This window comes from Phaethon aethereus, assembly GCF_964289735.1.
Source record: "Phaethon aethereus genome assembly, chromosome: 2".
NCBI classification, from domain to species: domain Eukaryota; kingdom Metazoa; phylum Chordata; class Aves; order Phaethontiformes; family Phaethontidae; genus Phaethon; species Phaethon aethereus.
This window is the reverse complement of record NC_138582.1, coordinates 5269197-5284218: the sequence shown is the minus strand read 5'-3', so window position 1 is coordinate 5284218 and position 15022 is coordinate 5269197. Positions and strand designations below refer to the sequence as shown.

General features: G+C 38.3%; 1 protein-coding gene across 1 annotated transcript in view; it reads right to left on the bottom strand.

The window, feature by feature from the left end:
• Window positions 1–15022, bottom strand: part of TRAPPC9 (trafficking protein particle complex subunit 9) — a gene marked incomplete at both ends in the record, with an annotated part of 523602 nt that overhangs the window by 250337 nt on the left and 258243 nt on the right. Inside the window, one exon of the mRNA XM_081996827.1 lies at window positions 13895–13985. Within this exon, the coding sequence (XP_081852953.1) occupies window positions 13895–13985 (91 nt within the window). The remainder of the gene's footprint in view (window positions 1–13894; window positions 13986–15022) is intronic.

The window sequence follows — 15022 nt, the reverse complement described above, 5'->3', positions numbered from 1 at the left end:
AGCGTATGTTTTACGTTTGTGTGTTATCTATCGCCTTTGCAGAGATTTCTGAGTATTACTGGCTCCATGGAGCCGCATGGACTGTGCCACAACCTCCCCAAAAGGCAATAATTGAAAGGCAATATCCAGATATTGAAGTAATAATCTGTGGTGGATTAACCTTGGTCAACTGCCAAGTACCCCCTCAGATGCTCGCTCACTCCCCTTCCCCAACAGGACAGAGGAAGAAAAAAAGATAAAAAAAGCTCATGGGTCAAGATAAAGACAAGGAGATCGCTTACCAGTCATTGCCAGGCAAAACAGACCTAACCTGGAGAAAATTACACTTACTGCCAGTTAAAATAGATTCTGATAGTAAGAAACAAAGACAAAAATTAAAACACCTTCCTGCCTCTTTCCTCTTCCCAGCTTCACCCCTTCACGCCCGACCCCTCTCCCCCCGAGGGGCGCAGGGGTGGGCACGGGGGTTGCGGTCAGCCCCTCACAGCCCCTCTCGGCCGCTCCTCCCTCCTCACAGGTCTCCCTGCTCCAGCGCGGGCCCTTCCCCGGGCTGCAGCCCTTCAGGGACAACCCGCTCCCGCCCGGGCTCCCCACGGCCGCAGCTCCTGCAGGAAATATCCCCCTGCTGCGGCCTGGGGCCCTCCCCGGGCTGCGGGGGGGGTCTCTGCTCCCGCGGGCTCTCTCCAGGGCTGCGGGGGATCCCTGCTCCGGGCCTGCAGCCCCTCCCGCCCTCCTCCTCCTCCGGCCTCGGGCTCCCTCTGCTGCTGCCGCCTCCTGGGCTCCCTCCTCCTCTGCCGGTGCTGCCTTGGGCCCTTTCCGAGTCCTGTTTCCCCCCCGGCGCCCCCGGCTTGGCTGCGGGGCTCAGCTGTGTCCTGCGCTGGGGCCCTTGGAGCCGGCTGGGACTGGCTGGGACCGGCTGTGTCGGGCACCGGGCAGCCCCGGCTGCTCCTCACAGGGGCAACGTCTGAGCGTGGACACCCCATACATTTTGATTTCCAAGATACTGCGCGTGCATGTTATGAAAACCATAATTTCTGTGTAATGAAAACCTAAACTTGAAATTCATCTGTATATCTGGGTTTCCGAACAGATGCTGAATTTCCAGCTAGCAACACCAAGGGACACTACAAGAAACACATCACTGATTCTACATTCGTAAGGACAAGTCACCTGGATAGACAAATGTCACGCTGTCACTCAGAATACAAGCTTAGATAATAGGAAAAAAAGCTGTTATATATCTGACCATTTAGCGATCGAGCTGCAGACATCACTCCAGTTCTCACTAGACAGCTACCCAGGTGCAGGGTTTATGGCCACGACTGGAGGGTTTTTTCAGCATCAGGGCAAATGACAGCAGGAAGGAGCCTTTTCTTCAGAAAATACCTTCGACAGCACCATCATCAGCACAGCCAGGGGGATGTCACAGACCTGGCGAATAAACAGCGTTCCAGCTGTTTGGAGAAATGACTCCCGAAGTCGTGTGGAGCATCTTCCTTACTTTTTTGCTAAGAAGGACTTTTAAGTGGTGAAAAAAACTGGTAACTCGGGAATTTCACATCAACGGACAGACTGTACTCTATTTGAACTACTATAGATGCTTTTTCACAATAGAGCATTAATCTCTGACAGAAATAAGGCCTGATACTGCTTTACTACACTATTGGTCATGGTGTTGAGTACCCAAAACTTGAAATTTAATCAAAATTAACTTCTGAGAGTTTTCGTGGTTTACTTATTTTGCATTTACTCAGAGTGATTACATTATTATCCACCTTAAACATTCAAGGTCCTGCTAGAGATACGCTACAGGGACAGCAGCAACTTGCTAAACACTACATTGTAGCCAGATACCAACAAAATTCACACTAATTTTAATACATAAACTTTCATATGAGCCAGAAAGTTTACTAAGCTGGATTTACTCCATCATTGTATATTTCTAACTAATGTTTGTGAGAAAAGCAATGTTGGTTTCAATAGTCTACATCATGTTCTGTGAAATACTAACTATTGACTATAATTTTGGTGATTAATAACGGACAACGGATTTACTTTATTAAGGTAGAGATCGTTAAGCATCCATGTCAGGAATAACGCTACTGAAGATCTAAACTTGTCATCCAGATCTAAGAAAATGAAAAACACATTTTACAACAGACACAAACAAAGGCGGCTGAGATAATTGTGGGGTGGGCAATTAAAAAATCCCAATGCTATCCAGGAGACTAGGGGAGGTAGTCCTGACTGCTGTCTCAAAATGCACAAAAGAAAGAGAAAGAGTAAAAAAAAAAGGCAAACATCAGAGACTGAGAAAAGCTATTTAAACTAAAGAACAATATTGACACAAGAACAACAGGGCTGGCGATGAGTCACAAATAGATTTAATCTTGAAATTCCTATATGCAGCAAGGTTCTCAGATCTCAATAATTTTACAAAAGGCTCTCCAGACAAAACTATAATGAGAGACCTTCTGCAATCTACTTCTGAATTAAATAACATAAAGATATATATTTCATGTTATGAGATTAATTTAAAACAATATCCAGACAACACCAATTACTATCTATTAAGTACCCATAAACAGAAATAATTTCCTTCAAATACAGCCTAACTGGTTAACAAAAATAGTTCATAAATAACAAATGGTGAGCACATTACTGATTAATACCTTCATTAGGAACAGATGTTCAGAAACTCACTGGTTGCTCCAGCAGCTTATACAAAATTATAGTCACTAGGAAACAAGAGGTCATTTTGCCTCTTTAACAGGCAGAGTTCAGGATGTTCACTCCAACTGACAGCTGTTCACTGATCTTATTTTCATCCAAATCTCAAATCTTAGATCACATTTCTCACTCATTTTTTTATTTTCTTTGTTTCATTACCTCTATTCGGCTCTTTCATTAGTGAGAGAAACCTGCGTGCTTTCTTTCTGGAAGTGAAGCATATAGGGGAAAAACTGTGATAGTAAAGCAGTGACTGGGTGATGCAGCTATTGGGCGTTAAACGGCGTGATGGAACCTACTAGACAGGACAGTGTGGACATTTGTCCCCGTGGGGTCAGCTCCCATTTTGGGGGGGTTATACATGTGCCTAAATTTCTGGGCAGAATGAAAGAGCTATAAAAGTATCTCATTTCAAACAAGGGTTCTGAATCCAAGTGGCCTAATGTATAGGTGCAAAGTCATGTTTTACCCAGTCTGCCAGTCCACGCTACAAGCAAGGCAAAGCCCAAGCCAAGATGCCCTGCCAGAGCTGAGCTGCTGATCCCGCCGCTCAGCAGTGCTCCAGCTGGAGGCTGGAGCTTGGGTGCAGCATAAAACCAACTCTGAGCCCTCACGTCCCACTAAAACAAATTTACTAAATGCTCCCACAGCTGGGAGCCCTGTTAGGAGACTTCCAGCAGAACCATTCGGGGCTGGTGGCACCTTCTTCTGTTCTGAAGTTTCTGATTTATGGTCTTCAACACTTTCAATACCCAGGCTTTTCCCTTAGCTTGAACAACACAACTCCATCGTTCACTCGGATAACTGACAGGTGACTGTGTATCAAAGCACAGAAATGTAATTATCCCTTAACACTTCCTTTAATTACTAAGGATTGCTTCTGCTGCCTTTTTTCTTTCCTGAAGTTTTCACATGAGGCAACCAGCTATTTCTCTGTGTAACTTGAGAAACTGCTGAGACATTTTACCCTTTCTATATACTACTAACATTTTTAATTAAGATTCTTCTTTATTTCATCTCTTGTGTTTGGTCTTGATATAAAAGTTCTGTTACAGCTCTGTACATGTCTGATTATTGAGCCACAACTTTATATGATACTATACAAAATGTAATGAGTAACAGAAAACAACTGGAGTATCTTTTCATGAAAGCCCATTTGTACAAAGCCATCCTACAGAAAACATTTGCTCAGCTCCTCTTTCATATCCTAAGGTGAAAAAAAAAAAGCGCCCTTCTCCGTCTATAACTTTTTCTAATGTATCCATAGGTAATCAGAGATTTTATTAAAATGAGCCTGAATTTCTGCTTAATGAAGAAACACATACTAAAATAAAAGTCTAAGTTCACTGCTGAGTATACACTGCCAATAAGCACACAGAATCACAGCTCAGGAAAGATTTGACTAGTTTCCTTTGCAAAATCAAATCAATTAATGATTCAAATCAATCAAATCAAATTTACTTCTTTCAGGCCTAAAACTATACAACCTTTCTTTTCAAAAAAATATTTTACGATTGCATAATATGAAGGTCTAGGATACAAAATAAAGACAAAAGTAAAATCAATTCAAGTTCAGACATTGTTTTACTGAAGAGACAATGGAGAGAAGGAACAGGCTAAGAAAAAACACAAAATGGAGAAAAATAAGACGGCAAAAAAATCTCTTATGCTAAAAAATAGACAATTAGCTGCCAATTTTGAGAGCGCAAGACTAAAAAGGAGAAAAGGAGAGAACATGAAAGAGCAGACTTCAGTCAAAGCTTATATTTGCTCGTACCAATCTGTCTGTTCTGGTCTGTGCACGTACTGTTGAGGTTTTGACAGTTAGAAGCTATTAATTTTAGTATTACAAGGCTTATTGAGGTGGATTTATGTTCTCTACAGTCATTAATTCACTTCTGCTTCCTTGATGAAATAAAAGACTACTTCAGAATGAACACGGAAAATTAAACCAACTTCCCTCCCCTCAAAACGTCTGTTTGCCAAAGAACTACTGATAGGTCACGCTGGCCTTAACACATGGGGGTGGAGGGAGAACATGTGAAATACTTGGAAAATTTTGCATTTAGTAAAATACAAAAATAAAAGAAAAACTTTCCATTTGACTTCAGTAAGTACAAACTTCAAACTACAACAGAGTACATTTGCACTTCTACCAAGTCCAGTCAAATGACACACTTTATTAGTAAGAGAGTCTGATCCAAAGTACCATGTAGTCAGTGAAAAGACTGCTTTCACTTACAACATTCATGGCATTCGGGTCCAAGCATATGCATTACTTTTTCAAGTGAAATAAAACAAAATCTGAAAAATGTCAGAAGCCAGATAAGGAAAGCTCAGCATATGCATTCTGGAATAAGGCCTCCCTTCTTGCTTACTGCCCAAAACCAATTAGACGTTGAACCTGTCCTACATAGACTATTCAGAATATTCTTCCACTACAATTAGCATATTTTCCACTTCTCATTCTCTACATGCTTAACTGTACAGTTCGTTTAATTGCTGGGTAATTAAAATCCTGCCGGATCAAAGCATCTTTCTTGCCTCTCTTGTTAAGACATACATCTTCTGATTTTTTTTTTCCTTTTTTTCTTTTTTTAATTGTCCACAAGCTGAATCATATTTTTCTAAATTTTTATTCAAATGGTATCTTCTGTGTCCAACAAAGTAATAGAAATCTATTTCTCTGCAGATTTGCTGATACTTTTCACCAACTGCTTTACAAGACAGCTTTTTTTGTCTTTTCAATCTTCTTCCTTACAATTATCTTCACAGCTCTTTTTGAAAGTGTAACCTATTTTCATAATTATTTCAATAGCTTTTCACTTTTTAATTTGGCTGTTCAATTAATGTATTATTCAATTTACTTCTAACAATACCTAGAAAATTAAGTACCTTGCATAACTGTGTAATAATTTATCATTATTATGGTGTTCTGAATCACCTGCAATGGCTTAACTGAAATGTCATAAACAATATTTCTATGAAGAAGTAAACTATGCATAGCACTTTTTTTTTTGCTTTAAAAATACCATGGTTTTGTAAATGAAATACTGAAAACAATGTCACTCACTCAGCATACCAAAATGTATTAGGCACGCATGCCTGACTCAAGCTTGAATGAGTTAATTTTCCTGCTACCACAATTTCCTGTTTCTTCTTCTCTTTTTTGTATCCAGTCAAACATCATTATTTGGTACTTTCCTCTCCGCCAGTATTTCTGCTGTAACATTGTGTTGAGAACCTTAATGGTCTTTAAAAAATCTAGACTGCGTTTATTAACAGACAGTTTCTATTCAGTATGTTTTTATGCCAAAAGCTGCCCTACTTCAGCAATTTTTTCCCCTTCTTGAGACCCAGTCCTCTGATGGATTGCTGGAGATCAGTCAGCTCTTGATTTTGGTAAATTAAAGAGATGTTTCTCAGAGATACTGCAGCTCAAAGCAAGCAAGACTGTACTAGATGTCTAAGTAGTGAATACAGAACTCACCTGCCAGATATACTCAACTTTTGAGAATTGATCTAAATTTATTCAATGTAGTGTCTCCATAGCATACACCTAACAATAAGGCTTCATTCCTTGATCACCTCCAAAACGTTACTTTTACTATTCTGGTTTGACTTCAGCTCTTCTTATAGAAGAAGTTTCCCATGTGAGGTTTCATTAGAGACTTCTACAAATGTCACATACGCCTTTCTTCATAGCTAAATTACACTGGAGTAACACTTAATCAAATCCTTTCCAATCACTTCAGACAGCTGAACTTCTAGCAGATTTCTGTGTTACTAATCTCAGAACAGATAACCTTCTTTTCCAGACTACATTTCATCCATTTCGTTCATGGTACTTTGGTTTTTGAGATTATCAAAAGATTATAAAAAATACAGAGAGAGACTTTAGACCGAGACCTGTAGTGATAGGACAAGGGGCAAGGATTTTAAACTGAAAGATGGTCGGTTTAGATTGAACATATGGAAGACACTCTATAATGAGGGTGGTGAGACACTGGAACAGGTTGCCCAGAAAAGCTGTGGATGCCCTGTCATTGGAAGCGTTCAAGGTCAGGTTGGATGGGGCTTTGGGCAACCTGATCTAGTGTCCTAGGTGTCTCTGCCCATGGCAGGGGTTTGGACTAGATGATCTTTGAAGGTTCTGTCTGACCCAAACCATTCTATGATACTGTGTAGTAGCCTGATCTTTTGGAGAGATGGTGGTGCTTATTTTTGAGCTTTCAGCATGCTTCATCAGTTTATTCCTCCTCCTCATATATGCTTTCCTTTTTTTTTTTTTTTAAGCAAAAATCACTAATGATTCACATTGGTGAAATTGGTCCTAGGCCAATACTTAGACATTTTCATTAGTATTTATTTCACCATTTTCCCTCCTGCCTCTTCTCACTGCTTTCTTAGAAATGCTGGACCTGCAGCTTCAGCTACCAATTCTTTCAGAAATTTGTGATGAAGTAACCACTGGCACTCCACCCAACCTGTCTCAAGCTCTCTGTCTTTATGTAAGAGGTTTTGTTAATTTATTTTCACTTTAGGATCCTCTCTTTATTTTTCTTAGCATCACTGCTGGTCCGGTTATGTCTGAAACCCTTTCTCTACAAGCTTTTCCTCTCGCTTTAGATTAACCAAGGCTTTGGAAGGAATTAGAAACAACAGCTGATTCAAAACACATCACATAATAGCATGTTTTGACATGCGAGAACATTATTCGTGTGCCAGATGCCCTAGTTTTATCAAGTTAGTCCGTTTTTTAAATGTACTACCCCAGTCCCTTAACACTTCCCAGTAACTAAAGCATGTTGATTGTCTGACATTGCCAAAATATCCTCCAAAACAGCCCGCACACAAGCTGTTAAGATATGAAAGTGTTCCCACCTCTCTTGCATCTTAAAATTAAAATAAAAAAACTGAAGATGTTTCTAAATGGATGAGAAAGGTTGATTACCTTGTAAAATCCATTTACAACCAGATTGTTTCTCGATTTCCTATGAATCAGACCGATTCTCTACCTTACAGACAGCTCGCTCTTGAGATTTTCTGGCTAACACTCTTGGTTTCATCTTTCTAATGATGATAATGGTCAGTCTACTGTAATTCTAAAATAGAAATAATTAAAGGATTTTTAGTTTGAGGAATGAGCAGAATAACATTCATAAATTTTTGAAGGGCAGACCGTGCTGACCTCTCCATATTTCCAAGCTTATATCTATATAATCTACATGCTCCTGTGGAAGGCCTATAAGGGATTTGTTTATTAAAAGAGAAAGTAAAACTACTTCCTGACAGTTCCCCATTAAAACTATTCTTTGAACAAGCATCCAAGACAGCCTTAGAATTTCAAATATGGGGTAGAAGCAATATTGTAGGACTGCCCCAACTAAAGCAAAATTGTCCACAATAATCACGTTTGCAGAGATCTGGCTCTTATTAACTGGGTCCTTGGGGACACCAAGCTGTCAGGGTGTCAAGATGGCACTCAAAACACAGGCTTAGAGATGTATCATTTTCTCATCTACTCACTGACAGATACTTTAAAATATTTTCCTCTGTACTCAGGATGTGGTGATTTGACACTGCTGCAAGCCCTAAGAGCTAATCACATAAATTGTGGAAAGAAAGATTTAATTATGGTGTAAGGTCAGACTGGAAAATGCAAAATAAAATGGGTGAGTAGTTTCAGTAATTAATTTTAAGATCCATGAAATATATAAGCTGTGAAAATTGATTCTGATTTGGTGTTCTCTAAAACATACAATGAATTATTACAATAATTTATTTTAAAAGCAATGCTTCCATAAGATGTTTTTGAAACTTAACAAGACAGAACTTTCAAACAAGCTGCCATGAACCGCACGCTCATAAAACGCTTCAGAATACTTCTAAAACTACCTCCCCTATTGATTCCAAATACCTGTGAGAGACAATTTAAAACCATCCTTCAATTCTGAGTTTTTGAGTTTTCTCTCAGTACAATATGCCTACGTGATGCAGGTAGACACACAGCTTATTGTAAACTCACAACAAAATGTGTAGCACTCTCTACCTAGAAGTAAACAATTTAAGACTTTGGTTACTATCATAGAATCATAGAATCATTTACTTTAGAAAAGACCTTTAAGGTCACCAAGCCCAACCATTAACCTAGCACTGCCAAGCCCACCACTAAACCATATCCCTAAGCACCACATCTACACATCTTTTAAATAGCTCCAGGGATGGTGACTCAGCCGCTTCCATGGGCAGCCTGGTCCAGGACTTGACAACCCATGTGGTGAAGAAATTTTCCTAATATCCAATCTAAACCTCCCCTGGCACAACTTGAGGCCATTTCCTCTCGTCCTATCGCTGGTTACTTGGGAGAAGAGACCAACACCCACCTCACTACAACCTCCTTTCAGGTAGTTGTAGAGAGCGATAAGGTCTCCCCTCAGCCGCCTCTTCTCCACTTTTCTTAATTATGATCTGGAGGCCATTCAGCGATACTATTGTTAGTTTTCCCTTCAATCACGTACTAGCAAATGAAACATACTGCATTGTGAAAAGCTATTCATGACTAGTTTAAATGTTATAAACTGTCTTGAAATTCATGTTTGTTATGAAGGAAGAAGTAAAAAATGAATTAAATGAGCACATGAAATAGAAGAATGAATGAAAAAAAAGAGCTATTTCTGGACTTGGCCCGTGGTGAACCTTTACCAACGTATGGTTCTTAGAATATTAGTGCAAATATTTGCTTTAGAGTTCATGTATTATCATTGCTTTTCAGTTATTCAGTTAGTTTCTACAAAGAAAAGCTAGGTATTTGCCCAATATATTAAAACATTTAGCACATTCAAATTTGTCTACAGTTCTAAATTCCTAAATCAAATTTCTCTAATAAATCTTCACTCTCATATATATGTGTTTATTTTCCTTTATGCAGGAGAATTTATAATAAGCTTCTGTTGTGAAATTCGTGTACAGCAGGCAGTGTTGGGAACCTCTTGCTTAAGATGTGCTTCTCATGTGAATGTAGGAATATCCTGAGTCCAGCCTGCTCCAGGTTCAATCAACAGTCTATTTCAAACTCAGTCTATTTCGAGTTCAATAACAACATTTTGTGCATAACATTTGTACCTACGATAATTTTGCTATGAAATGCAGGAGAGTATCATCAAACTGATAAGTGTTTGGTCTCAGAATTTTGCTTGCTTGCAAATCTTAGCAACATAAATCAAATAAAGAATGAAAAAATATCGCACAGCCAGCAACTACGAATGCCTCCATCTGATCATTTTCAAATCTAACCACAGAACTTGCATGACATATGCCTTTGAAGAGTCTTGGATCTCCTCATTAAACTTTGCAGGCTAGGTTTCCTTGATTTGATGATATTAATATATTCACCTTAAAACCACATCTATTCCTACATTTGGTTTGTTGCCCAGCAGTAAAAAGAAAATATGTCATAAATTTTAAAGAACATTGAACTTGCTGGTGTTGAACAAGATTATGTTTTTCAATTATGTGTGATTTACTAACTTCCCTAATAGAAAACTTCATTTTACAGGGATGTCCTAAATCTTAAAATCAATTCTAACAACATATTAAGAATTCTCACTCTAGCCTTTGGCATATTTTATTTTTTACGATTTCTAATGTTTTAAATACTTTTCCCTTCCCCAGTCATTTAATTATGTGAAATCACAACCAACACGGTTCAAAGAAACACACTTTTTCCTCTGACAACCTTCAGAGCTGACTTCTAACCCTCAGACCAAAACTTCAGTGCCACTTAAATTTTAATTCTACTCCTTTGCCTTGCATTTAATGAAGAAAGACAGGATTGTCAAATTTACATGAAAAATTATTTCAATATCTTTTTATAATTTTAGAAATGTAATATTAACTCCAATATGAATTAAATATGCCAAATTTAAAAGGAATTTTTAAGTCCAGCTTTTATAAATTTGAAGAGCCAGTCATTTTTTTATTCAAACCCGTGTTAAATATTCATTCATGTTTCAATGCGAGCACTTATAATTACGTAAACCTTTCAAAGTAACGATCAATATAGCAAAAGCCTTGAATAATCATAGAATCAATTTTATTGCGTAACATTAAGGCAAAATTTTCAGCCAGTATATGCAAAGATTATACTACGATGATGGCTAGTATTAAAGGGTTCACATTAAAACACAGGTTATCCTTAACATACAGAAAAACAAAACTAAACGCAAAGCAAGGCTGTGAGTACAGTGTTATGATTAAGAGAAAAAAAAATCTGACACTATCATATTACAGTATTTTTAAAGTAACTTCTTATCAATGACATCACAATATTGGATGAGGCAGGATGAGAAAAGAAAATCTGTAGACTATTGCCTTATTAATTTTATGTATTAATATTATAGTTCTCTTCGTAGAAATGTTAATGGTCAAAGAATTTTTAAAATAGCTTGCATAAGTTTATCTCAGTATTGGTATTCGGTGCAGACCGCTACCACTAAAAGAGCTGCTTCTTATCAGATAGCTAAGGTTAACCACTTCAAAATATCAAGAAAACAATCACAGGGAAACCAGAACTCGCATTACATCTTAGACGATTTGAAACACCAAACACTTTACCGTGCCTGTTAAGTGGTGAATAGGAAATACATTCTGGCACCGAAAGACAATTTAAACTCCAAAAACAACATGTCACCTTGTCTAAAAACATGTGTACACACAGACACACACGCTCTCGATTGCCCAGACATTCCAACAACTCCTTATTACTCCTACCGACCAAACAGGGGAGAAAAAAAAAAAAAAAAGAAAATCTTTTAATTCTTCCTCCATCCCACACATTAATAAAACCAAAATTAGCCTGTATTACCATGGTACACTTTCTGGAGAGACCACAATTATTTTCCTCATAGAATCATAGAATAGTTTGGGTTGGGAGGGACCTTTAAAGGCCATTTAGTCCAACCCCCCTTGCCATGAGCAGGGACATCTTCAACTAGAGCAGGTTGCTCAGAGCCTCGTCCAACCTGACCTGGAATATTGCCAGGGATGGGGCATCTCCCACCTCTCTGGGCAACCTGGGTCAGGGTTTCACCACCCACATTGTGAAAAATTTCTTCCTTAGATCTAGTTGAGTGGCGACCCCAGGTAGGGCTGCCTGGCTACAACATTGTGAAACCAACTAGCAAAGATTTAATTGCTGAATATTCAAAGTTATGGTTAAACTAAAATTTCTCCATCGTTTATAATGTTAATTTTTTGCTTTTGTTTTCAACTAAAAATCAGACATTTAATCAAAACGTTCTTTTCAATAATCTCCACAGTAAACTACAGCTTCTACATGGACATATTTTCTGTTATACAAAATAGATAATATACACAATAGTAATTTCAAATTGAGAAAATACTAGATATAAAAGTAAAGTAGACTTCTGCAAAACCACTATTTTCTGCCACCAGAACTTTCAAAAAGGACATATCATAGATAAGTTGTGGCAAACCAAGTATTCGAGATCCCACGGGATCTCCCCTTCCCCACTTTATTTAATGCAGAGAATTAACATGTAGGCCATAATCAGCCAAGAGATTGTGCTTCAAACGATTTTGCAGTTATAAAGTAGAGAATATCAGAGCTTTGTCTGGTGTTCATACATTCTGAAAATTAAAGTACCCAGTATTCTTCGACTGAATTAAGCAACAGCCTGAGAAATTACCAACTCCACGGGCAATCAGATTTTAAGGTAAATCAGTGCTACGTTCATGTTTTCCAACTAGTGCATCAAAGTACCTATGAATATCACCATTTAGGCAGGAATACCAGATACAATCCTATGACTCTAACAGCTTCTTTTACTAAGGAAATAGTGGGATTTGGCGTGAAAAGAAAATTAAAAGATTAAAACCATGAAAACATGAAAGGAAGACGACTGCTGTTTTCATCCTTAAGGTGACCTCCCACGCAAAACTGCTAAGCGAAAGTTTCCAAACGCAGAGCCCAGGTTACAAATGTGTTGAAGGCTAAAGTCACTCCATGACGACGACTCTCAAGTGACCTGTCTGAGCTCACAACACGCATCTGACAAACCGCTCATTTTCCTGATGAGGACCAGGGCAATCGTAGCCAAAGCCAGTCATACAAGCAAGTGCTACCAAATCCTTGAATCCTCTAAAGAACAGAGGCCAAATAAGCATATTTCAGGGACAGATGATTATGGTTAAAGTTTGACATGTTTATAACAAACAACTTCAAACCATTACCAGTTTTAACCTTCTCATCTATAAAAAAAACTACTTACAAGTTTTAACATACAGGTTGAGGATGGTCCACATGCTTGAAAAAAACACAAGCATTTAAAAGAGTACACAAATACTAGAGCTGGGGGTCATTTCAGTTTTAATAGTTAATGTAGACAATAGTGATGGATTAGTGTTCCTTAAAATTGGTCCTCTCTAGGTCAAATTAATTAAAATAAGGAGTACAAAAATTTGCTTTAAAAGCACAAGCTTTGACAACAATTTTCTGATGAACTGCGAACATTTTCTGAAACTCGTAACTGACACAGAAGTGTAGGGGATAAAACATCCCGTGTTCCAAAGCCTCTGAACAAGCCTTGTTAAGAACCTCAGACAGAAGTCACACTATTACGACTCTTCAAAATTAAATTAATTCAACATTTCATTGTTGGAACATCATTCTAACTGCAAAATTAAGAGAAACTGTTATTCCTCACTACACAGAGTAACAACTTTTTCTGTACCTAAAAAGTTAGTAGTGCAAACGTCTAGATCATGATAAGAAATACACCACAAAGTATAATTCCATATGAAAATATTTTAGACAAATTACTTTAAACCAAACACTGTCAGGCAAAGGAACTGGCAGGCAGCCACCTCTCATACAACACAACTAGGACTGCAAATTAACAGAAGGTGCATACTCAGGTTTCATATTTACTATCACTGAACAGTGATACCCAAAATAAAATAGATATCCATTTTACATTTGTCTTCAGTCAAGTAAAATTTCTAAAGGCAAGTAAAATTCCAAGCAAATTCTCCGGTATCATAGATTATCAGTAAATGAATACATTAACATTCTTATGCTGCTGAAAATTACAAGCCAGTATATCCTCTAAAAAGATCATCAACAGATTTTGACATTACTCACCCCATTGGAGAGGAGCCAACTGTAGATGCTCCAGGACCAGTTGATTAAGAACGCCTTCCACACTTGCTTCCCCTTCACGCTTCAAGGAAGGGTAAATTGGAATTAAGGAAAATTTTGTTTCAGAGAGAAAAAGAGCATGTAATACGCACAACTTTTATTACTGCAAATCAAAACTGCAAGCTAGACATTCATTAAAGGTTAATGTTACGTATTTAGTTTATTAACCCATGAATTGGCTAACAATAATAATTAGAGCAGTTGATATCTTCAGAATATAAGAATTTAATTCCACTGAGGAGTGTTAAATATGAAGATGCAAAGGTAAAATGTACCTGAACCATAGTAAAACACAAGGTGGGAAAAAAGTCTGGAAGCTGTAAAAATGCAGAACCTGTAACTCTCTGGTGCAGGATCAGAATTCAAAATGACAAATTAAGAGCAATCTGAAAATAAAAGGGATAAAATTTAAAGAGCAACAGAAAAAAGAACAAGTGTGGGCTAGGATAGCTTCTGAGTATGGGCTCGGTGCCAGTTCGTGAAGGTGCAGGGATGTTAGACAATGCAGTGACGGTGGTGTTATCGAGGGCAAACATCACACCAGAATTGCACAGGCACATAAGCTGCGAGCGTCCCTTTCTACTCACCCTTGCTCAGGAACAGGCTCAGACTGAAACGAGAAAAAATTAGGAAATGTTCTTCCCCTAAGGACAGTGAAGCGCTGAAATAAACTGTTGGGAAAACCAGAAAAGGTTTTAAAGGGCTTCAAAACAGGTTAAACAAGCACTAAAATAAAAGCATAGGCAATATCCAATGTGACACAAAGATGATCTTTTATTTAAAACAAATTAATAATAATTTCATGTGCGATGCATCCACCAAGATAACATGTATCTGCAGTAGGAAGAGCACTACGTTTCTTTTTTCTAATTCCCTGACTTCAGAAAGGCACTGAGTCCAAAGGGCTTTGAAGCACGCGCAAATGTCAGCACCACCCTGTATTTGACCAAAGCTGCATTCGCTGGCTTTTGGCGCAATCCTGTACCACAAGAAGTCCCGATCTTGGCTGGGTTGAGAGGAAGACGTGCAGGTGGAGCAAGCACGGCTCCGTCATGGTCGCACATACAGCAT